Below are 26,533 nucleotides of genomic sequence, written 5' to 3'. Positions count from 1 at the left end.
CAAGAAAACTATAAAACACACACACGTACACACACACACACACACACCCACCCAATTAGCAAAGCACTGACAGGCAAACCCATACACAAACAGGAGCAGATATGTCAAACTTCTTTCAGTCTGTCACTGTCAAACAAAAAACCTATTAAGAGCTTTGTGACCAGAGGTTAGAAAAGAGGCATTTACAACCTTGTAAAACAACAACATTTACTGTTCTGCTTTTGAAGCACAATCTCTGCTGCTGCCCGCCTGCCTTGTTCTCGGGATTTTACCCTCTTTTTTTCCCCCTTTTTCCTCCCCTCATCTCCGGCTCTTTATCTTCCTCCTCCTCCTCCTGATTTCAATCTCTCCCCATCAAACTCAACCACGCACACACCACCTAATGGAGTGTGTCAGTGTGCTCAGAGTTGGCTAGGCATGCACTCAGAATTGCGAATTAAGGCTGTGTTGCTACTTAATGCCTCAAAAGTCATCTGTAATGCATGAGAACGTGTGTGTTCACATGCATTCCAGCACTGGAACAGGAAAAGACAAAGCCCCTTTTTTCACATTCCACCTCCTATCTCACACAGTTTATACACAGACACTGATACTGTATAATATAATCATTGCTTTTGCCACTTACACTGGAAGTAAAGTTCCTCATCTCCCTCTTGAGAAGCTTTACTGTAGCCACATTGCCTGCGAAGAAAAAGAGAGGCAGTCATCAGAGAGTGTTTCTTTTTAATCCCATGCAGCAGACACAGGTAAATGGCAGAATCAGGTACTCTTTATCTTGAGCCATGATATAAGTAGGAACTGCCAGGACAGAGGAAGCAAAAATAAGAATATCGAGAGGGGAGAAAGGATATGGAGAAGCATTCATAAAGACCCCCGATGTGATCGCTCTGATGTGCATCAGAAATGTCTGAGGCTCAGTGCCAATCCTATCTATTTGAGTGTGCCACCGACTCACAACAATAGCCTTGCGACTGATACACAATTGTTGTTTCACCTTGAATGATTTTTTTTTTTCTTTATCCAAGATATGAATACACGCACACTTGGCCAACTGGACTGTCTCATCCTTTCCCACCATGGGGGGTCTAAAGAGGAGCGAGCTCAATAGGCTCTCACTGCTGATGGCTTTATCCTGAAGGAAACTTTTTTTTTTTCCTTGCATGTAACACACACAAAGCACGCACATGCACACATACAGCACGCACGCACGCGCGCACACACACACACACACACACACACACACACACACACACACACACACACACACACACACACACACACACACACACACACAGAGTAAGTGACAGATTAACAGTTGGCTGGCTACTAACATGCTTGATTAGAGAAATGAAGGAAAAATAAAAGTAGGTAAAGAGAATAAAATCTATGTTGACGTTCTTCTAACAGACAGTGTGCTAATAAAAACAGCCTACAAACTATAATAGTTTGCAAAAGTCTTGAGCCACCCCTCGTTTCTCCGTACTTTGATAGGAAAATGGAATATAGGTGCAGCGACTTATTGAAATATGTGCAAACATACTTGGAAATACAGTATTTAAGGCAAAAACAGAATCTGGCTGTATACACTCAGTGTTGTACCTGAATCAAAAATGTAAAATTTGGATTCATCACTATAAGACTTTTTGCTACTGATTTTCAGTCCAGTTCTTGTGTAATTTAGCACGCCTCAGCCTTTCCTCCCTGTTTCCCTTCCTTAAAAATGGCTTCTTGACAGCCGCCCTTCCACTGAAACCATTTCTGATTAGGCTTCACTAAACACTATTTCTGAAGGATATGACTTTCAGATATTGTTCATAACAGGCAACTAGTAACAAAGTGACTAAAGATAGAATTTAAGATCCGTCTTTTACCGAGTTGTCTGTTATGTAGAGACACAGAACTGGTTCGTCCCTTTGTGTAAGGAGCCTTTGTGATGCTTGAACTAGGCAGGTCAGTGTTAAGTGGCTTAACCAAGTGTTCAAACACTTTTCAAAAACGTCCAAGGAAGTCAGGCTTCTTGGAAGCAAAATATAAAGAAATGAGGAGTAGGTAAAGACTTCTGCAGTTTACATACAGTTTATATACTGTATATAGAAAGACAAACTTTTGAAGCATTTCTTCAAGTTCCAATCTGAAGAGTGTTTTGCAGTCTAGCACTTTAATTTAGCATAAGCCTTTTAAAAGAACATACATTTGTATACCTGCAACCATAATATCAATGCGTCGGGCATGGAACGTACTTATGCTATGGTTGCCACAGTTGCTTCATTTATGTTTAACTGAAATATCATATCAGCTCAGGGAGGCATGTGTTAAATGCGAACATCAGAACATATCTGCACTGCACACAGAACTGGTGCACAGCTGAGAGGGAGTTTTCAGAGAGCAGGGAGGACGTGTATGCACATGGGAATGATAATGTGTAGGGTTTGCGTACGAGTGTGTCTGCACAAGTGCTTGTGTGTGTGTGTGTGTGTGTGCCCGTGTGTGCCTTACAGGATTCTGTTATATTGCATGTGCATGTCCCTGCGAGTTTTTATAAGGAGAGATGTGGCTGAGGGTGAGGCTGACACATCCCTCAGCCTGTGTAGCAGTTGGGTCTGAGACAAGGTCAGGACCCTGTCTGTCAAAACACACCACCAGACACATGCACCACAACTCCTCAGGGCAGGAGATATCAGACAGGAGAGAGGAGACAAGAATTAATAGATAAGGGAGCACAGCGTAAGGGGAGCTAGGGGTGGGAATGGGAGGAAGATGAGAACGGAGGGCATCACGGTACCGAGAGAAACAAGATGCAGGAGACCAAAGGGAGGAGCAGAGGAAAGGGAGCGAATGGGGAACGTGGTAACGGAAGAAGGGCAAAGCAGTGGAGAAATCATAGAGAAATAAAGGAAGTACTACTGAGACGAAGAGGCAGAGGAAGTGACATGAAAATAAGAGGTTGTGAACAAGAGGATAATTGGAAAGAAGGTTATGCAAGGAAGTTGAAACTCGAAAAGGCACACAGTATAGTCTATAAAGTACATTTCAAGGGGCAGAGGAAGCAGCAAGGAGAGAAAGAAAATATGCATCCCAGAGATTAGAAAAGTGACAGAAAAACAGAAGCTAGGACATACAGCAGGACAAATTAAAGGGGTGACGAGAAGCAAATAAGCGAAAAACCACATGGAAGTCCACTAAATACTAATGTGAAAGGGAGGAGGAAGAAGAAGTACTCGTACTAGTGGTAGGGATGCATGAAAAAGTCACATAAATTGATTTATGTGACCATTTCCATTGCTTCTTTTGAAATGTCACAGATGTGACAAAAATGAAATAGCAGATGCAAAGTGGTACTCATTGGAAGGTTGCTTCTTATTGAGCATGAATTCAATACGACTGGCCTTTACGTTTTTAAGTTCATTTCACATCTTGGTAGAGCACAGTGGCGTGGATATAAATAAAACTGTGCCGGACAGCTTCATGAAAAAGGAAGAATATGGTTATTATGATTCTCTTAATGTGAGGAAGGAGGGGAGAAAACTGGACAAACGGCAGGAAATGAAAGGAGACAGAAATGTGGGGCTGGGGGAAAAGGGAGAAAGAGACTACAGACATGCCAGTGTACCTGGGCATCAGCTCTGTGAAGGGAGGAAGAGGAGAAAGAAGAGGAGGAGGAGGAAGGGTGGAGAAGGAGGTCGAGAGCAGCACCACGCTAGCAGGAGTTACATTGGAAGAGCCTGAGCAGATGCTGCTGGGAAGAAAACAAGGAGGGGGTGCCATTGTCAATCCTGGCTCTTTTCATGAATTTTGGTCATTCAACACAACTTTGGATTTCTCTCAAATCTACAATATAGAGGATGCTATCAAGTAAACATAAGAAAATAATAAAATATTTACAGATCATTGTAAAAACATGTACTGTATTATTTTCTCTGTTTTTAAAACATACCTTGCAGTCCTATTAAACCCTCATGAAACTAGAAGTAGAAGAATTTTGGGCTGATTTTTTTAAATTTCACAACTTCACAAGAACCAGATGGCAGAAAGAAATATGTGAATGCTGAATGCTAAAATTTCAGGCCAAATTCTGTCACTGCTCAGCTTCTTCAAATGTTAGTTTTGGCAAGACTTCATTTCAGTTTAAGCCCTATTCATGAGCAGATTTTTTTGGGCGGTGGGGGGTGGGGGGGTGAAAAACAAACTTTTCATTTTGATTGACACTTCATTATCCACATCTGTGAAATCCTGTGAAATTACTTGAGCTATGCCATCAATTCTGCTTTTACAAATCTGCTTTTTCATTTCCTGATATTCTGTCATATATATGAGGGGGATAAAATATCAGTTTTAAATGCCATGCAGTTTGGCACCACCCACTTTGACCTCAGTAGTAAACATAAAGCAGATTTTGGGCCAATGTCACAACCACTGCAAAAACTTTACTGTAGAAGCTTTGTACAAGTAAAATTTCTGGCAAAGCTATTGCACTGGATTACATTAGACTTTGCAGCTTTACTTAATGAATGCGTGGATGTTCTCTCTAGTTATGTGCATAGCAGTAACACGGGAGATAAAATTTTGATAGTTGTAGTTATATGGTATATTTTTGTTGCAATGATGAGGTTAGGTGAGGTGTTTTTAAATTGTTTTAGGGGGGAAAAAGTGCTACATGCCAGAGAAAAAGCTGCACCAAGCAGAAAAATTTAGCATCTCTCTGTAAATCATACTATTCTTTTAGCCTTCAGTATAACAGTTACCGTACGTCCCATTTAAAAAAAAAACATAAAACAAAACTGTTGTTTGTATTTGTGACATTTAACATAATTTACCAATTTAAAAAAACTTTGTTATCACAGTTATGAGAAACCAGTTATTTTAGCTTGAGTACGCTAAAATAAACCAGGACACTACTGAATATATACTTCTTATCCCGGTTTCTGATTGATAGGTAATTAAAAACCACTCCTTTGTCATATGTGGATACAGTGACAGGCACAGCCTGATACCTGCCAAAGTGGTGGATATGTTTAATATTTCTTGATAATCTCATCATTGCTGGCAATAAAGCCAAATCCCCAACAATCTCAGCATTGCTCACTAAAAGCCAAAGTGGCCTTACTTTCAAAAGTCCATCCTTCCATCTTCTTTCACTGATGTAATTCAGCATCAGAGAGGATCTGAAGCCCATTCAGGATAAAGTATCATAGGGTTAAGAGCTATGGTACAGTCTGTCTCAGGGCTATCATTCAGACAACCGTTCACGCTCACATTCACACCTAGAGCCAATTTAGAGTCACCAGTTAACCTAGTGTGCATGTCTTTGGACTGTGGGAGGAAGTCAGGGTGCAACCATGAAACCACACAACCAGAGAGACATGCAAACATGCAACCTCCACACGGAAAGGCCTCAGCTGGCTGGTACATTTGAACCCCGGGCTTTCTTGCTGTGAGGGATCAGTGCTAACCACTGCAATACTGCTGCACCCTATTTTCTGAAGTCACTGTCACATTAATTTAGGGTTAGACAGTTACAAGGATGTCAGAATAATTTGATGGTATGCGTTTGCTTAATTGAATCAGTCTTTATGACATCATCAAAAGCAATAAGGATTAGTAATAATGTACACTTTTATGCATCTGTACATTTTTAGGTGAATTTTCTCACACAGCTCAGTCACTCATACTTTGGGGTCAGAACTTTAAAACAAACAGGGGATGGATGCCATGTAAATTAAGCTGGTTCTGTGCCAGCGCATTCCACTCCATGCCTAAAATTTCCTAGAATAAAGTGCAGTTATGGAAATAACATGAATAATAGGTGAGTCCTAGCCAACAGGTAAAGTGAAGCAAAGAGATATCAGGCCAGCGGAGATTTACAATATGTATTTCAAAATGCATGTGAAATTAGGAAATAAAAAAAAAACTTGAACTTTTATCCATTAGTATAACGAGATTGAAATTCTTCCAGTGCCGAGTTTTGCTTTATTTGAATGACTCCTGCTGCCACAGAAGCATCTCTCCCTCGGGGCACATAAAATAGTTTTATTCTAAAATCTTCTCTCACACAAAGATAAAGACAAATATACTTTTATGCTCATTTGTAAGTCATTGCTTACAAAGGTGTTCATTTAAACACTATCTGGTGAACAGTAAATAGCAAAACTCACAAAACTGTCTTATACATAAACAGCATTCACATAAAAAGAGGCTTCAGTACCTGCTTGCTTTTAGACATATAAGTGCCGGTTTGTCCAACACATGCATGTACCTCTACACTGCTGCGTTTGAGACCTTTTCTCTTGGCTTACACATCTCTCCCCCAGTCTCTGAGTCCCACTTTTTTGTTACCGTGTCACCCAGTGTCATCAGCCCTATGAAATGACCCTCATCTTTAATTTCCTGCTTCTTTCTTTCTTCTTGAACTCCTCTCCATCTCCTGTTCTTAATAACTTGTAGCTCACTCACCAGACACAGAAACACACACACACACGCAGACATTCAATCGCAAGGCACAGAAACGCATGCTGGTGTGTCTGGTGAAGGGTAAACAATCCTTGCACTGACCAGTCAAGCCTGGGCTTCCTGGAGAATGTTTGGGCAATGCCCTGGAACTCTGGCTCTATCAAACTCTGTCAGGCACCAGTGGATTCTGTGTGTATGTGTGCAAACGATAGGATAGTGCATCAAGGTGAAGTTTCAAAGTGACGAAAATACAAAATACCCTCTCTTATCTCATCACTTCCCCCCCAGTTTTCATCTGTTTTTATTACCACATTATGTTAATAAGAGTTCATAATAATTTGTATGTCACTGTAAAGTGACTATGACTGATGATGAACCTGTGCTTAAATAATGCCTTTATAATTATGAGACTGAGCTCCAGCAGTTAGTTCATCAGTGAGTCAACTACTGTAAAAGTAATCAGCAACTATTCTGACTTTTGATTGAGCCTTAAAGCAATTTTCCTGCAAAAGTAAATTGTAAGATAATGGCAAATAATTCCAAGGCTTCTACTTCAAAAAATGCTCCTTTTTTTCCCCTCTTATTATTAAACTTAATCAATAGGCTACTATTGGTTGCGCATCACAAGACATCTTTAGACTGAGAGAGCAGGCGATGAAGAAAGTGGGATACACCAAGGTAAACACTGCTACTGATCAAGCAGCATAAAATGGCACAATCTGTTGCAGCGGTGTGTCCACGCATGCTAATGCATACCATTTCATGGAAAATAATAGACAACTAATCTCTGTGTGTTTTGGACCTTACACTAAAAGCTACAGGGACAGAAGAGGTTAAGATGAGCGACCGCACATATGTGCATTTTCGAGGTACAACCAACATACTCTATATTAAAAGTGAAAAATGAAGTAGGTTTGAGGACTGTGCGCAGCATCAAGGGCACATCCATAAATGTGAACATGTGCCATAAATGCATTTCACCGCCTGTGCCCGTGCCTTTATGTGTGTGTGTGCGGTGGAACTCATTTGCATGCGTCTGTGTGAACAGGCAGATCGATGTAACTGAGACCCTCCAGCCATAGCTGGAAGCTGGCTGTCTTTGCAAACACGAACATGGTAATTGAGGCATCACACCATTCTCCCTTTGTCTCTATGCAAAACATGAAGAGCTAGTTAATGGTCCAGCAGCGATGAACAATGGAGACCACTTGCAATGAATGCAGTGATGGAAATAAAAGAGTAAGATAACCATTATTATTCACGGTGAGCCTGTGCACAAGGGCATGATGCTGCCTTTCCTCAAAGCAAGAATTTATTTAAATACTCTGTGTGTGTGTGTGCACGCGCGCAAGCACGTGCGTGCACATGTGTACTGAGAATAAGCATCTTGTTGAATTTTATGTTTTTTCTACTACAGCACTGTTGCCTTCAGTGACTGTGTCTGCGACTGTTTGTACATCCATTCCTATATTTTCTTTTACAGATGTTAGACTGGCATTCACCAATGTGTACGATGCTACTGTGAATGAACAGGACCCGTTCTCCCACCCAGCTGAATCCATCATAGCCCCGTTTGTCTGGATCGTGAATTGGTGGTGGTGTCTCTAACACAGCCCCTCTTTATCCACATATAGTTGGTGTAGCTGCAGAAAAGGCCCACTTTATATGGCTGAGATAGCAGCTTCAGTGTAGATCAGTGTATCGGTGCATGTGTGTGTGTAAGGAGAAAGTAAAGGGGACGCACACAAACTATACAAACAAATCTATCCACAATGTGTTGGAAAATCTCCCCGGACTGACTGAATGGCTGAACCGCTGCCAAGAAAAAAAAAAAAACATACATGTGTGTATGTGTGCTGTGTGGGAACAGATTTACGCCCTCTACTCGTGCTTGCACATGTGATCAAGTTGTGAGTCTGTGTGTTACTGTGTAGGCGTATTTGAGGTGAAACGGTAGAGTACAGAGTCGGACAGGAGTCAAAGAGCAAAATGTTTGGAACAAAAAGCAGAAATCCACCCCCCTTCCACCCCTCCCCCTTTGTCTGCTCAGCTGAATAAAACATGTAGCTACTTGACGAGAATTCAACTTTCGTATCATAAAATCATTTACAGTTTATCACTCCAAGTGTTCAAGTCAGACAAGTTATTGTATGTTGCGTATTAGTCACTAATTATGATTGTGTGCATTGTTTTTAGTACTAAGTTGCAGTGCCTGTGCTGATTTGCATCATAGCCTCTGACACCACTGTAGTCACTGCAGAGAACTGTGCAGCAACATCTACGAATCACCTGAGGACTAAGTCCAATTAATTAATTAAAGACCTATGCTCGCAATGCCCTACTTTACAGTTTTTAAAACCATTCCATCATAACAGTTATATTATCTATAATGATGTGCACCACACTCCCACTTTAAGCCCAGCTGAAGACCGAAGAAGAGTCATTTTCATTAGCTTCGAGTCATCTTGGTTTAAGGTTAAACATTAGTTTAGTGTAACAAGTTTTGATCCTGACTGAAAAAGATAAAGTAAAGAAGTTGAACTTTCCACTCTCATTATAAAAAAGAGTCTTTTTGATTCTGTGTAAAGCCAGGAGGTAAAGCAAAATCATTTTGTAAACCACGTGTCTGCTGTTATGCAAGTGACACGACTTAAACCTTTCATCTCAGCTGTTTTAACAGTCTCCATTTCTCTCTGTGGAAACTAATTAGGCAGCAAAAAATTACGAACTTCGAGCCAAAAAAAAAAAAATTATGATCAAAGAAGATTCTGACCCTGCCAACATTTTCCCCTGAGCGTGGACAGCACCATTATCAAGCTGATGTCTTTATGTTGCATATTAAACGATGGTGAGTGTGACTGCTGATCGTATTATCACTGTGACTGCACACCCCCTTCGCAGGATCTTCTCTTATAGGCGGATTACTATAATCTGGATTATGATGGAGTGGCATGTGACAATTAACTTAATACGCAGTTGAGTCTATGATGTGTGTGAAGTGTGTACAACGTTACTGAAATCTGAGAATAGCTACAAGAACCATGGGGAGTGACTAGTGAATTAATCAACTGTGTGCATGTTTTACATCAATATATTCATATCTACCTTCTCCAGATGAGCAGTCCGACTCCCATCGAGAGCAGCATAATGAGGGCAGCCACAGACACGACAACAATGATCACCACTGGATTCTGTTCGCTGGATGCCAGTGCCACTGCAAATAAGAAAACACAGTCATTGCACATACAAACAAACACACACACACACACCTTAACAGAGCGACATAAGTAACAAATATGAGCTGAGGGGAGAACCACAGGGACGCGTGTGTGCATCCTCACACTGCAGTGAACAACATCTCGCTGGCGTTCGGCTACATCATATTAATTGTGAAGAAGAACACGAGATGACACTTTAAAACACTTTGATAGATGGTTGGTTAGAGGGTGAACTAACTTTTCTGGTAAAGGCAACTTTAATATTAATATATTAATCATCTCACGTGAACTTCCTACTTTATTTGATACCTACGGAAACATTTATAGTATATTAAATAATAAAACACTGTGTGTCTGCAATGCAAAATATCCATTTTGTTGCAATAAACCAACAGAACAGCGTCATCTTTCCATTCACTGAGGAGTTGTTCTTAAACTTTTAAATACATTAAGATGCTGTTTTCCCTCTGCTGTATCAGCTGATATGCAACCGCACACAGTTTCACATTTCAAATATATTTCACCCATGATGGGTTAAAATGTTTAGAGCTTCATCTGTGCTTCAGTGGGCGCCTGCCAGATCCTGTTTTCTTACACTACCTACACCCAGTTCCTCTTGCTGAACTTGTTATTTATCTGTGGAAATGGCATTTTAAATAGGAGTAAAGCATAGTTAGAATCAAACACGTGGCCATAAATGATATGGTCATTTTCAGGATGAACCTTTCTGATCTTATTGCTGGTTTAAAATTGACGGGACAAAAAATGTTGAGATGTATTTTCCTACCATTTGTTTTCATTGTTTTCATTGTTACTTTACATTACTGGATGTGCTGCATAATATGTTCAGTTTTCAACTGAGTGGGCACCACAATACCAAACTGCTTAGCCTGACTGAGGGACTCAAATGTCAGTGTTGATTAATATTCACCATCTCCCACACACATTTAATTGACAGGTAAATGTAATAACTGGCTGGTAAGATGGTAATACAAATAAAAAAGATTTTCTGAATAACATGAAACAAAAACTTTACCTGATTTTGACAGCCACAACCTTCAAGACATGTCCTTCTGCATCTTTGCACCGCTTTCAGCCTCCTTTCTATTTTTTAAATCCCTCCCTGGACGCTCGCATATTTAAATCTGTTCTACTCTGTAAAAATGGTAACAAAAGGAACTTAAATAAAAAGAGGAAGAGGACGAACTTGCATGAGGCCAAGGGAGAGACCCCCTCAGTGCACTGTGAGAGGGTGCATGATGGTAATGTGCCACAGTTCATGTCACTTAGATCAATTCTTCTCCCTTAAGCCTCGGTTATACTCCCTGCATTCACAAGTCCACTAGGCTCTGCTCGCTCCAAGTGACATAAATGTCGTCATTAGGTGGGGAGCGCGAGGGTCAGGGCAGATGTCTGTGTGCTTGCCTGTTTTTTGTGACCGTGCAGACTTGTCCGCAGAGTATTGATATTATGACTACTCGACCAGCAAGTCTCCAGCTGTCCGTGCCCACAATGGACTATAATCAAGGCTTTAGACACCTCATGGACTTCGCTCCTGATCTGAACCACTGCGTTCGAGCTTGGACAATGGTCAGTCATTTTAATACAGAGGATGATGTTTGAACTTGTCGTAAGTTTGAGGTCCTTGGGGAAATCACAAATGCATACAAATGAGTGTGCTGGAGATAGGGGCCAAATTTGCATCAGGTAAGGGATCCCAAAAAGTTTTGATCACACCTTGTAAAAGTTTCTGCGCTTTGAGTCTAAGGTCATCTCTGAAGTGGCATTAGAGCTAGCTTGCCTGAATGTGAGTTTCACTGTACAACAATGAAATTAGAGATAGCAATGCAGGGCACCCCTTAGGAGTGAAGCAGCGCAGCGTAGCGCTGTAAGACTATAAATCCTCAACATTCTCATTTCTGGATTAATACAATAGTTAAAAAAAGTATTTGCAAAAAACAAAAAAAAAAACAAGGCAAGAAACACAGAGAATATCAGCCAAACCCTGAGGTGGCATAAGGGACACTATATCAACAGGCACAAAGAAGAAACATTTCACAGCTTACTGCTAATATCTCGAATCTTCACACATAATCTCAGACACAGTCACATCCCATATCTGTCTCACTAGCAGCACGCCTCATTGTGTGGGCTGGCCAGGTGCCTGCACCAAACGCCTACCCAATCTGCCTGGGCTAAGAGAAGGGAGTGGGGAGAAAGGAGAGAAATCAAGGAGGAGAAGGGGGAGGAGGAGTAAAACTGCTACTCACACTCGCCAAGTGTCTGCAGCTCCAGGGGAGTGCTGTACGCCCCGTAATCAATGGGCGGCGGGGAGGAGGATGACGAAGACGACGATGAAGAGGAGGATGATGTTGAAGAGGAGGAAGACGTAGAGGAGGAAGAGGAGGATGAGAGCGGCGAGGAAGACAAGGCTGAGGAAGGGGCTGGCATCGAGAAGGGACGGATGAGGAAGACATATGTGGTGCCAGGCTTAAGGTTGTTGACACTGATCCGTGTGGCGGCGGTCTTCACAGTAGAATAACTCTGATCCTTTTGTTCCTGCAGAGATTGAAAGTGAAGTGAGAAACAGAAAGAAAAAAAAAAACAACAAAAGAGAAAAACAGGAGAGAAAGAGGTGGATGAGTGAGACATGTAGGAGGAATACATTTTTTGAGAGGACTTTTTCATTTCCGAGGAACAGTTTGTAATTCTGGGGGATGTGCAAGAGAACTTTGTAACAATATCAGAGGCTTTGGTAATGTTGCATTTATTGAGACGGTGGTTCAAAGAGTCAGACAGTTTGGCACGCTGAGTTTAGGAGTTTTTTTTTTTTAGCGTGCTTTTAATAAGAAAGTATTGCTCATTGCTTTGAGAATGAATTAAGAAAAATCCAGAAGGCAATAACAGTATGACTCCATTTATGTGCAAAGTCTTTAGAAAAACAAAGATGATACTCATCTGCTGATGAGTATGAGTGACACCTTCCACAAATTAGCAAAATGGGGCAAGTAGGTAACACGCAAAAATAATTACAACACTTGTTCTGTGATATACTTGTTTTTGCATGTTCTTTGCTAAACAATGAAGAAGAAGAAGAAAGAATTTGGTTCCTAAACAATGAATTTAATGTGTTTGATGACACCCTGACTTTTTATGTAGCATCAGCATGAGGCTGACTTGATGATTTTTATGAATAAAGGAGAAAATGACTTGACATTCTTCTCACAAGCTTCTAATTAAGCTCAATCTTGGTCACCAGGTCAAATTCTTATCTGATGTCTATTGAAAAAGAAAAAATTTTTTATATATATATATATATATATATATATATATATATATATATATATATATATATATATATATATATATATATATACACACACATATATATATCAACTTTAGGCTTGATAATTAGCAAATGCTACCATACAACAAAGCCTACATTACTTCACTGTGAGGAAAAAAAAAATCCTACACAGCATCTGTATGTGATGTTATTATTAGGACATTATCATATGAATAAAACAGCCATTGTGCCCACATAAGTCCTCAGAGAGCTGCTGCATTCCTATGTTTTGTTCATCTATGATCACAGGAAATAAAGACAGCACAATTTCAGATGACTGACACACACACAGTGAAATAAAAAAGAGATTAACTTAGAAACAGAATAGTTGCCGCTGCATAATGAGTGTACCCTGCAGAGTGAGCTAAGCTATGTGACAGGAGCTGACAGGAGAGAGAGCTGAAGAGGAAAATTTGGGGTTCTGTGTAGATTTGAAGCAAAAAAACAACAACAGCACTCAGAGTTGACACTTTCTGAAGTCAAGTAATGAACACAGAATTAATCATCATTGGCCATTAGCAGTGTTAATCATTCTTATTGTCAATAATGCTATTTGTTATTATTCATATTTAGTTTAAATAAATTTAGTTCAAGTTTTCAAATGTTTAACGAGTCATTAAATTAAACAAGTGATTTTAAAATATCAGTAAACAGCATGTGGGCAGAGACTGTGGATCTGCACTGTGGTAACAAAGACGAAAGAAAGAAAGAAAGAAAGAAAGAAAGAAAGAAAGAAAGAAAGAAAGAAGCTACATGCTGACTAAACACCCCCCCCCCCCTTTTTTTTTCTTGCTTTAATCGGCTTTCTCTATTGCCTTTTCATTTCATGGCTGTTCAACAATTTTCCTGTCTTACTCTCAGTTATAGTCCATCTATCTCTTATATTCCCTTTACTCATCTGTTTCCCTCCTTCTGCTTTTCTTCTACACCTAGTCCACTAAGCACTTTTTTTAAATTTCTTTCTATCACTGTCTTACAAGCATATTTCCAACAAGTCATTTTCCCATCTTCCTCTATACCGAATACCCTCTTCACCCTTTCCTACCTCTTATTTTCCCCAAATCTTTCCTCACCCACCTCTCTTCTAGATCTGTTCCTCTATTAAAAAAAAACAATGTGGGAGCAGAGCAGCAAGAAACGGAGCTTTGTTAAATATGATGAAGCATAGGGAAGAGAAGAAAATGTGAAAATTGGTGAGTGTGTGCCACAGCCAAATAAAAAAAAAAGACCTGGCATAGCCAGAAAATGCAGTGTGTGAAAGCAGACAAGTGTGCTGTAAGTGTGACAGCTGTCATTTTATGTCCATGACAGATTTACTGTTAAAGGCTATGCTGTGCTCTGTAAATGAGGGTGATACAGCAGATGAAATTATAGTGGGTGTCCATGAAAGAAAAAAAATGTACTAATAAGGATTCAGATTAATACGTGATTGGCCGATGAGTGGTTCTGAAAACAATAATGATAAATGACTGCATTTCTATACACGCTGCCTTCTGTGACTCTGCAGGCGGTGCTTCCAAGTTTAAAAATCTAACCCAGATTACATCATTGGATTACCAATCTTAGAGCTCGCCCTGTGCAGTCAGAAGATTTTGCCTTTTGTGGGATTAATTTTGACCTCTCTTTTTTTGACTTAGAATGGCCCTTTAATCTCCCTTAAATGTGCTTATTAAAGATGCTGTATTTACAGACATGAATATTTCACACTGGGGAAAAAAAGCTTGTCAGAGCTATGTGGTACACAACTCTTACAGCAGTACGGTCCCCCTGTTTGTCCTAACTCTGCGGTCTGTACTGCAAGCTCTTATTTTAGGTTTTTGTTCATATTGTTAATCTTGATAAATTTGGTCATTAATATTAGTCATGAACATACCTCATTTCACAGAATAGCCAAAGTACTGAACTTTTCCTCCAGTGAGTTGCTGAATGCTATTTATATCGAGCAGACACGAGGGATTAAAGTTTAGTGTGGCTTTACTGCAGTGAGGAGTGGGTGTAGAAAATTGGGCTTGACAAGAGAATGTCACCAGTAAACAGTGGGCTGCTCAGGGACCTCCCATGATGCATGTCACTAATTTTGTGAGTCCTCTCTACTATAGTTTGGACCTTTTAGTCTCTGTCGTCTCTCTCTGTACCTGTCTGTGTATCTAATAGCAATCTGATCTGTCTTAAGCTCCGGAGCTGCATGTTCCTCATCTGCAGTTACTGTTCCAACACAACTGCAGGGTGTTTATTGTTATATTGCTTGCTGCATCTCTGTTCACATCTTTCCTTGTTTGCCTTCCCTTCATCCCACCTGGCTGAAGTAGATGGCCACCCTTCCAGAGAATCATCCAGCGGGAGTTTTCCCTCCTTCTTTTTTTTTTGTTTCCTGTAAAACTAAGACTGATATTCAACTGATATTTCTGATGAAGTAGCAGCACATTTACCTTTTCATAGTATTTGATTTCATATCCAGTGCGGCTGCTGTTGGGATAAGAGGGCTCTCTCCACACCAAGGTTATGCTCTTCTGTTCGATCTTCTCTGCTCGCAGCTCACTGATAAGAGACGGTGCTACAGAAGAAAAGGGGGTGAGAAAGAAGAGGAGAAAGCTGAGTTCAGGGATACAGTAAGTACAGTTGCTACAACTACAGTATGCTGTCTGTCTTTCTTGTTGTCTACCTTGACTCTGCGGGCACAGGTTAAGGAATATGATTAACTCTCTGAGAGAGAAGAACCAGGCACTGATATACTGTATATACAGTACACCCCACCAGATTTCCAGATCGAAGGGAAGAGAGAAAAAATATGTGTGCATGAAAGGGCACATAGAAAAGTCAGATGTGAGGTATGAGAGATGAGAGATGAAGTACTGCAGCTAAAATGTGTCAAAGTGGACAACTTCTTATGAACAGACAAAAGCTGCCTCCCTTGTTCCCCAGGAGTGTGTCACCGAACAGATCCTAGATCTGTACACCGGGCCTGACACTATATCAATACCGATATGGACCGACTGACAAGGCTTTATTGACACAAGACAAATGGACAGAGGCACTCTCAATCTTAACTTTCTATTTCTTCTCCAGGTCTCTTAATTAAACTGACCTCACTTTAATGTTTTCAGACTCAATCCAGGAAACTGCAGCGGAATTTAGACTGACACATAATTTATCTCTTATCGATCACAGCGGCACAAAATACATGAAGAATAATTCTGTGCAAAGCTTTCCAAATTTAGATGCAGTGCATCGTGACAGTTGCTCACAAAGCAAACAATCTCATTATTGATGAGAAACCAGTTCTTTGATTCTGTGTCAACAAATGACAGGCTGTGCATAGTATGATAATCAGCAAACACCACCCACTCTTGCTTAAGTGCTAATTATACGGGTAATTATACCATGTGTAATGAAGTTGGAAAATGGGTTGCCAGTCAAAAAAAAAAAAGTACTAAGAAAAATAATGTGTGCATTTAGCTTAAAAGGCCTTTATGTTAGGAAGGTGTGGTGCAATTAAGGCTGTGGGGACAGGGTTAAGTGGCACAGAAGTTTATTTAAGGGGGGGGGGGGGGGGGGGTCTGTCATCTTTTCTGCACTAAATGAAGAGAATTTCTATCAATACCTTCCCTTGTTCGCTAGTTTCTATGGTTTACATCCCTATTGTACCTCTTGTTTTTTGGTTTGTTCATTTTTTTTAACCCTGTTTCATTCCTGCAACAGTCGCCTCATCTGTTCTTTTCATCCTCATTTCTTCCTCATCTCTTTCTTGACCTTTAACCATCAGTTTATATCGTTCCTCCTCGAAAAAGGCCACACTAATGAATATGTTCTGTCTGTCACTCACATCGAAAAAAAACGATGTGAACACATGAAATGCTGCACATACGCGCACAAACACGTCGTCCTCTCAAACAGCAGGATAAGAGTCATTTCAGGCGGCAGATCAAAGGCAATCTGTCAGCATTGCTCTCCCTCAGTGTCCACCTCCATCTGTCTTTTTTTTTTTTTTTTTTGGATGTCGCTGAAAACACAGGTATAATGCATTTTTCATGATAACTTCTGTGACTCTTTGTGTCGTATTGGAACGATGGGATGTGCGTATGAATGGATGTCAGTTTGCCAACGAGCACTGTGATCGTAAATGCATTTTATGTTTGGCCAATCACGCTGAATGAGGGAAATTCAGACTAGTTAATTTTCTTTGAATATATATTTAAGGCATCTACACTCAGCGCCCTCTGACTACAGCGAAGTTGCGTTCAGGAAAAAAAAGCTTTGAGATGATCTGAGTTTTGTGACACGGTGCGTTTTCCTGATGGAAGCAGCAGATGGGTTTGTTGCGTTGTGCTTTCAGAGATGCTCTTCTATACAGTATATTCTGGTTGTAATGAGTGATTATTTGAATTACTCCCATTAGCTCGAAGCAGTCTGGTCATTCTCCTCTGACCTCTGACATTAACAAGGCATTCCCGCCCTGAGAGCTGCTCCTCACTGGATGGTTTCTCTTTTTCAGACCATACTCTGTAAGGTGCCATGTGATTGGCTGACATAGTGTAATCAGTTTGAACTAATAAGTAATAAAAGGGAATGAATGCAAAGATTTTTAAAATAAATTATAAATATTTAGAGCAGTTTGCATTTAGAGACATTTTGAAAATGTCGTCTTTGCATTCTGAAGAATATTCCTGCATAATGTGAACGCAGCATAATGCACAAATGCACACACAGTCGGGGGTAGAACAGTTGTAGAAAACATGGGCGCTGAAGAAGAAGGAAAGATGTTAATGAACATGACACGGGAATGTAAATAGACACAAGCAGAGAAATTATTTGCATTGATTAATGAATCTGCTCAGACATTAATTATGTGGGAAATAGAATAAAGGATGTAGATGTAGAAATTAAATATATGAAATATATGCACAAAAGGAAGTGCGGTGCAGGGGTGAGAAGGACTGGAGAAGCATAGCCTAAAATGGCAAACTAAAGAAAATTAAAGAAAAGAACAAAGTGAAACCTGACGGTAACATTTGAAAAGGTATTTTGGGTCAAAATTTGTTTAAAATACATTAAAAAGTTTTGAAGTCCATTTTGAATTTATTCTGTTAAAAATATGCGACCTGAGTAGATGGAAAATTCACAGTGATCTAAAAAATATGATCTTAATCTTATTAAAGCTCAACTATTTTGAGTGAATGCTTGAACAGGCAGTGCCTCCGTTCTCAAAGCCTCTGACACTCAAATACAAGACGAAAGGTAGCTTAACACGCTAAAGCAAGAACACAGTGTCAGCCTGCTCTGGAGGCTATTGTTTGCTATTCTTTCCTTCTTTGTGTTTGCTGAATTATGCATAAGACTGTTTCATTCCTCTATAACCCTGGATCACACATTACAGCTCAGTCTGACACACAATAAACAACTGTGCGCTACAATACAAAAGTAATACAAAGGTTAAAGAGGTGCTTTCACCTCGGCAGCCGCAAAGAGGTGCTGTGAGTTGTTCAGCAGACAAACTAGCATCCAATTGATCTAGTGCCTGGAGTAAGTTCTACACTATCAAATGTTTCTTTAAAAATAGAGAAGGATTTTCATCTTTTCAAGACTGCTTCATCACATTTCATAGTTTTCATGTAGCATTTGCTTTGAAATGGAATTAGGCAGTGGTTATAGTGGGAAATGAAGTTCTTTCAGGACATACACAGATTTCCACAAAGACATCAGAGGCAATGGGGAAATATACGATATGTGGAAGCCACATTATACAACTACTACAATTCCAAAAAAGTTGGGATGCTGTGTAAAATGTAAATAAAAACAAAATGCAATGATTTGGACATGTCGGATTTCATTCATAAGAAATGTGGAAAACACATAAAAGGTTTGGACTGATATATTTTAGTATTTCATGAAAAAAATCAGCTCATTTTGAATTTGATGGCAGCAACACGTCTCACAAAAAAGTTGGGACGTGGGCAACAAAAACTCAGTGGACTAAATAGAAACAGCTGCAGTAGCATTAATTATGTTAACTGGCAGCAGGTCAGTAATGAGAGAGTTTCTCAGAAGTAAAGGTGGGCAGAGGTTCACCAATTGAAAAAAAAAACTGTCTACAAATTGTGGAATAATTTTAGAATATTTCTCAATATAAAATTGTATAGACTTTGAATATCTCATCATCTGCAGCATATAATATCATCAAAACATTCAGAGAATCTGGAGAAATCTCTGCACAAGTCTGAAACTCATTATTGGATGCCTGTGATTTTGGGCCCTCAGGCGGCACTACATTAATAACAGGTATGATTCTGTCATGGAAATCATTGCATGGGCTCAGGAAAACATGGACCTCCACACATCCTCTGGACTTAAGAGGAGAGGGAACATCCAGTACTCAATAGCCTGGATCTTTGATGGTATTGGGGTGCATTAACACCTATGTCACTGGCAGCTTGCATATCTGTAAAGGCACCATCAATGCTGAAAGGTATATATACAATTTAAACATTTGATATGATTTCTGTGTTCTGCTGTGAATAAAATATGGGTTTATGAAATTAGAAAAAAAAAAAAAGACTTTTTTTGTCAACTGACAAACTGCAAAAGCAGCGTGTCTTCCAGGACCTCCTTATTTACAAAATAGGCGCTAATATGAAATAAGAAAATGCAGCTGTTACATTTTTTCTTTCAGTTTCATGTAGAGGAATGAGTACCACATTTTACTGCTGATTTTAGCATGACCCTTAAAAACATGAAACATGACAAATCCAACATAGTGGTCACATCACATTTTCAGAGGACTTTCATCCCTGCTCCCCTGCGGTTTGCAACCTGGCTCCTGGGTAAAAAGCTGGTTGTGCTGGCTGTGCATTTATCATTTGCAAGGATTAAACAAAACATGAGCACTAATTAATTAAAAGGTGGGAACAAATTCATCAGAACACGAGCATAAATGAATCAAAAACGTGGAAAGGAGTGAATCAAAATGTGTGCACGAATTTATCCTGCACAAGATAGCATTTTGTGTACTCAATATAGTAAACTGTGACCTCGGAATATTTTCTTTTCAGTGGTTACTGACAGGCTCAGAAGATTTAACTATTTATGCAGAGAAGTAGAAGTGAAGCTACTGTGCAGCCAAAAGCATATGGGAAGGAAAGGTGGGCAGTGCTGCATTTGGCTTTGTCTTTTTAAAGGAAGAAATCGATGCAGACTCCTGTCTGAAATGTGTTTTTGGCTCACATTTACACAGCAACACTCGTATAAAAACACACACAATTTCATGATGATTTTCAAAAGCAATATAGAAGAGGTGATGGCTTTGCAATAGAAGTGCACATCTGATGTTCCCTCATCTTAGAGCAGAAATGGCATGGCAGACACACTCATAGGTGCCCATCACAGAGATCAATTGCTTCTGATAAGATCCTGTATGAAAGCCTTGCAATACACACACCAATCACTAATACAAGGAAAGGACTATAGACTTTAAAAGGGGCACTGCAACCATTTTATAAAAGCAGTGAGTGTTTGTGGAAGTACAACAGATACAATTTGGGACCAAATGGTAATCAGGCAATAATTAATCATTCAAATTTTTCATGACTTTGTCAATCACTTTGTTCCTAATATCGCCACATAATTGGTTTCTATGGCTGCTTTCATTTCTTAAGACAAATGTTTTGGGGTCCAGACAAAAGCACTCAATCCTGCCTATGCAGTTTTGGGGTCCTCAATTATAGTATCATGCAGTTTCAAGGGAGGGAGTGGCTCTCTGTCAGTCATGTTAAAGACGAAAGACTCACCTTCATCATCTGGGTGGGGAACTTCCCAGGCTGAAAGTTATCAGGACATTGGAGATGCTGCAGGATCTACCTGAGACAGCTAGTGAATGCCCTGGTCAGACCATATATGAAAAGGAGCTCTGATACTTTGCAAGCCCCAGCGTAAGCAGCAATGACCCTCCTGGGAGTCGGGAAAACTCCTGACACCTGTGGATGTGACTGTCTAACGCTTGACTAGAAAGCGCTCTCAAAAAAGGTGTTACCTTTGCTCCCAAAACACAGAAGGGAAGGTAGCAACTGTTTGGTCCTCCTTTCACATGCCAGCGTGCACGACAGAATTCTGTCCATAAACATTATGGACAGAATTCTAGGTGTAGCCACTGGATGGACGGTGGAGGACAGAGGGTGTCAGGTTTGCTTTTTGCAGGTGATGTGGTTCTATTGGTGTCATCGAGTGATGACCTCCAGCTTGCACTAGAGTAGTTTGCAAAATGTGTGAAGCGGTTGGGATGAGAACTAGCACCTTCAAGTCTGAGGCCATGGCTCTCAGCCAGAAAAGGATAGAGTGCCCACTCTGGATCAGGAACAAGCTGCTGCCCCAAGTGGAAGTGTTCAAGTATCTTAGGGTCTTGTTTATGAGTGAGGGAAGAATGGAGCTGGAGACTGACTGATTGGTGCAGCGTCTATCATAACACCAATGCTGTACCAGTCTACTGTGGTGGACAGAGAGCTGAGTATGAAAGTGAAACTGTTAATCTACATTCCTGCCCTTACCTACTGTATGATTAAGAGCTGTGGGTAGTGGCCAAAAAAAATGAGACTGTGGATACAAGTGGAGGAAATAAGCTTCCCCCAGAGAACGCCTGGGCTCAGCCTTAGAGATGGAGCGAGAAGCTCGGTTATTTGGGAGGGGCTCAGAGTAGAACCGCTACTCCTCCACTTCAAAAGGAGCCACTTGAGGTGGTCTGGGCATGTGACCAGGATGCCTTCTGGTTGCCTCCTAGATGAGGTGTTACAGGAATATCCTAGGAGGTTGTGTAGGTTGTGTATTTATTCCAGTCATTTTAAACTGGGCTCAAAATTGATTTCATCATATAAATACAACACAAATGTTTATTTGAAGTGACAAAGTGATACCAGAGTCAGAGGACAGTAAATCAGCTGACAAGCAATAATTTGGATTGAACATGGGATAAAAGCTGGGAGTTATATTAAAGAAAAGCACAGATTTTCATTTTACAAAATATACAAATTAATTGCAACTTTGCAAAAATATTTTTTACTTTAGATGACAATTTAAATAAATAATAATGCTTTCAAAGCAAGTAAGGTTTGCTATTGTTATGATTTTGCCTTTATAATTGTTTCTCATGGTAAATTATTCTTAGGATCCACGGGGACCCTGGTCAGTAGGCCATGTGTGTATGTTAAATATGTCAGTAGGATGAGGGTTAAACTTTCTTAGTATCCAGATATAAACTACAAAGCTGAGTATTCTTGGGTCAGAAAGATTCTGCTGGTCAGTTCAAATATTTGCTGAATTTAAACTGTTAATATATTTAAAGTTGAGGTTGTGACCCTGGTATTATTGTCTGAATTAATAAAACAATCATAAAATGTAGAATTCAAGATCCAGAATGTTTAAACTGCAATAATCAGGAATATGACATGGCATCTTGTTTTTTTTCTGATTTAAAGATCAATAAAAATAAAAACAAAACAGTCTGTCTTGAAATCTACCAACAGAGTAGCTATGTATATTTTTTACATTGTATGTACATTTAAATGATTCTCATAAGTAAATGTTTTTATTAGGATGGACTCACTCCACTGTATCAAATTATCTTTCAGGACTTTGCTCTTTGGATCAATGGTTAATACAAAAGTGCAGGAAGCGATAATTAACTTTTAGAAATATGACACAAAAAAAAAAAAAACTAGGTTCTCAAAAGTTCATCTTCAGATCCAGTCAATATCCAGTTCTCTCATTACAGAGACTCTGGAGGTTACATGGTGGCTCGGTCCTCTCTGTGGCAAGTAGATGTGTGAATAGACTTTGGCAAGAAATGGCACCCACTGCTGTAGGCTCTTGCATCCAGGTGTACGGAGGCAGCTGAGGTGCAACTGGCATCTCCTCTTTGTTATCAAAGGAGACAGGCGGAGGAGCTTCTCTCCCCAGGGGCGACAGCGCAAACAGGGCCAAACATCTCGCAGTCATCCCTACTTTTTACCTCTTCCTCACATCCATGGATCCTCTCTCTGGGAATTCTCTCTTGCAGTCTCTCCATCTCCTTATCTCCTTTTCCCCAACACAGCTATGTCTCTGACTTTGTTCTTAGGGGAATCTGTTGTTCCCTCCAGGTCTGTTTGTGCCTCTGCTGAGATGGCATCCATCTCTTCAGGAGGTGAGTTCATTGTTCTACTTCTCACCAACTCTGCAACGTGTGCTACCCCATGTACCGAATGTACATGTAATGAAAAGATATGCGCGACGGTAGGAAAAGTGTAAAAGTTGTAGACAGGAGTGATTGAGAGAGCTGCATCTGTCAGTCCTGCTCTCATTAAAAGGGTCAAGAGGAAGCAACAGCGATGATCCCTCTGGTTACAGCACCACTTACCTCTGCCTGGAGTTAAAGGGATAGTACAGCGACAGGACTGGGAAGCAAGCACCACTCTCCGGGGTGGAAAATGAAGCCAACGCATAAGTGCCAAAAACTGCTGTTTCTTAAATGGCCTTTTGAGGCTGGCTCCAAAAGCAAATCAGTCCCCATAGAAAAGTATGTTAAAATACTCAAATTTACAGCAAAAATAAACATGTTTACAACCTGCAACTTGTCTCCATTCACTGCCTAATTTGCTTTATTTGCAACTTGGACACCTAATCCCAAATTGTAAACACAATTATTCTGCCCAGTGCATCATAAGAGTGAAGGAGAGCAAAAGGTACAACAGGAGAATAAAAGGAAAGATGACGATTAATATTGAGATCCTGATTCGGAGCAAGTTGAGAAGATGCAGTCAGACACAGCTATTATCTGCAGTGTTTTTTATTCATGTACAGGAAGAAAAGAGCAGCAGAGGTGTTTGGAGGAGATGAGTCTTGTCTAGGTGTAACAGACACACACACACACAGACACACGAATTTGGCTGTTTTTGGCTGTGAGTGGGAGGACTGTTGCAGGGAAGGCACCTGGATGAGGCACATTTTCATCTCAGCTACTAAATTATATGTTACAAGGACTTGATCCACCTAGGTGTGTGAATGTGTGCCTAAATTTGTGTCTGTGTAGGAGACTGGAATTTGTGTGTGCAACACAGGAGAGAGTCTCAGTGTTGGCCTGATTGAATGTGTCAGTCAGTAGGTGGTTGGGTGAGAGACAGACCAGAATAGCGAGCAAGACACAGAGACTGTCTGTATGACATATTCAAAAAAGGCCCGATCAACATAATCCAGCTGTGCCAAAGCACCATGCCCTGAAACTAGGCTACCAATAAAATGGTATTTTTAAGTCTGCACATATATGTGATCAAATCTGTTAAAGAAAACACCCTTAACCTGTTTACAGTACCTTTACGTAGTGTACAAATCTGGCATGAGACATTCTCACCGGGGGAGAGAGGCTGCGGCTGACTTCTTTAAACTGCTCTTGACAGCTGCACACTGACTGATTCTGAACACTCTCTGGGCCCAGTGTGCTCTAGCCTAAAGGCTGAAGCATGGTCTGATCATGACACGTCCGTTAAGCCAGACAGCCTCTGCCCGGAGCCTTCACCAAATAAAAACACAGGCTGCACACAAACATTCGCAAAAACACAAACACACAGATAAAGTAGCTGACCCAAGCCTGCTGCAGGAGGTTGGCTAAGAAGGTAAATAAAGCTCTATCTGCCCTGACAGACTTGCATAAAGGGGTGATGTGTGTACACTCATACACCGGATCTTTATAACCTCTTTCCTTTAGTATGACACAGCGAAGCAAACAGGCTAACTCGTCTGATGACACAATCTGATTTAGAGCACAAGAACACATAATCATAATGATATAATCTAATTTAATGTAGAAGCCCGTCTATGAAAAACTAAAGTATGAAAATAGATGTGCTACAGGTCATTAAAAGAGGTTCTTGTAAGCTGCAGTTTAATGTTGTAGTTGGTCATGTGGGAGCCCGTTTTAACTGCACAAGCAGTGGAATAAACTAGAATAACATTCAAAACATCGTCAAGTGAATGCAGTTGTTTTGAATGTGTGCTTAAGTGCAGCTCTTGACTAAATGTAATCACACCACCTGAAGAATGTGAGACAGACTTAAAGAGTAATACAGCCTAATGTAAAGGCTAAAACATGAGCACTGTTTAGGATGTCGGAGGGGGAAAAAGTTGCAAAAAGACCCAAGTTTATATTAAGTCCACAATTTAATTATGATCATGGCTGTGGTAAAAAAAAAAAAAATTAAAAATAAATAAAATCCCCCCCTTTTTTCCCCCTTTCATCCTATCTATTCATCTTCTTGGACAAAAAAACAAACAAACAAACCGTGTCCCAAAAATTGAGGTGTGAACTGCACCGAGCATTTGGGCTATTGCTAAACCTCTGCTGCATAAACTGTACTGTGAACCCCCCCCCCAAATGGAATTTTCTGCATGAAAATCATTTAAAAGGATACACAGCGAAAGAGAAAAGCGGTGTCTGTGTGCGTGCAATGCTGGTCTGATGAGCTGAACTGTCTGTCACCCACCCACTGCTGTATCAGAGAGGAGTGTACTGTCATTCAGAAAGACAGCTGCATCTCCACACAACTGGCGCTCTCTCTATTTCGCACAGCAGGACGCAGCCACCTTCCCCTCCCCTCCAGCAACGAACCCCACAAGAAACACAGACGGCATTGCGTGCACACAAACACCGCCTTGCTCTCTGCAGAGGCACGATCAAGTACGTCGCAAAGTATTAGAGAAAGTGAGAGACGAAGAGCATTTTGGAAGTTTGAACTTTTCCTTCTAGTCTCTGTGCGGCAATAAGGATTTTCACCTGTCTGGCAGGGGTTTGGCAAAAGATGCGCATCAAAGATAGGCTGCACGATAATATGATTATGAGGATAACATTGTGCCTTTGTGTCATTAACTACCTCCAAGCCTTGTTTTCATTCCTACGCGTTCTCTACAATTCCCTGAGCAACAAGCAACAGCCTGTAAATCCACATACAGAGTACACATACTGAAGACTCTCAGAGTGCCTCTTCATAGACTCCAATTATAAGCCAAGAGGTAGGCAATTAAAATTCCCATCACAGGGTGACAAAGCGTCTTAAGTGGCTGGGCTATAGTCCTGAAAAGTAGCTTGATGACTCTATTCATTTGGTGCCTGCTGAAGCCTCACCTTCCCATCACTTCTAATTAAGGAGGCAAAAAGGATCCAAAAGCCTCCATGCAAAGGGCTGGAGGGGGGAGAAGTCTGAGAAGTGTGAAAGTGAAAAAAAAATAAAGGCAATTGGAAACTAAATGACAATGTTTTATACCCCGACACTTGAGGTGTCTTTTTCGTTCGCTGAGCGAGTGAAAAACAATATCCATAATTTTTCCCCATCACAATGCAAGAAAAGTTGTCAGACTTAAACTTAAATTCTAATAATCCAATTTAAAGATGCCCTCAGAATACTTTTTTTTTTTTTAAGGAATTCATTAGATCCAGAGAATCAGAGACAATCCCACCTAAATACACACCGCTTCCTTTAGCTTCCCTTCTCAGACTTCTTTAATCATTCAT

At 40.4% G+C, this 26,533-nt stretch overlaps 1 protein-coding gene across 1 annotated transcript in view; it reads right to left on the bottom strand.

Moving 5' to 3' along the window:
- The window catches only part of epha10 (EPH receptor A10), a 154,173-nt gene that overhangs the window by 16,869 nt on the left and 110,771 nt on the right, over positions 1-26,533 (bottom strand). The window contains exons 6-10 of the mRNA XM_030740568.1: positions 15,441-15,565; positions 11,936-12,224; positions 9,553-9,661; positions 3,611-3,736; positions 626-681 (exon numbers count right to left, since the gene is read on the bottom strand). Of these exons, the coding sequence (XP_030596428.1) occupies positions 626-681; positions 3,611-3,736; positions 9,553-9,661; positions 11,936-12,224; positions 15,441-15,565 (705 nt within the window). The remainder of the gene's footprint in view (positions 1-625; positions 682-3,610; positions 3,737-9,552; positions 9,662-11,935; positions 12,225-15,440; positions 15,566-26,533) is intronic.

This window comes from Archocentrus centrarchus, chromosome 11 (assembly GCF_007364275.1).
Source record: "Archocentrus centrarchus isolate MPI-CPG fArcCen1 chromosome 11, fArcCen1, whole genome shotgun sequence".
NCBI lineage: Eukaryota > Metazoa > Chordata > Actinopteri > Cichliformes > Cichlidae > Archocentrus > Archocentrus centrarchus.
This window is presented reverse-complemented; position numbering and strand designations above follow the sequence as displayed.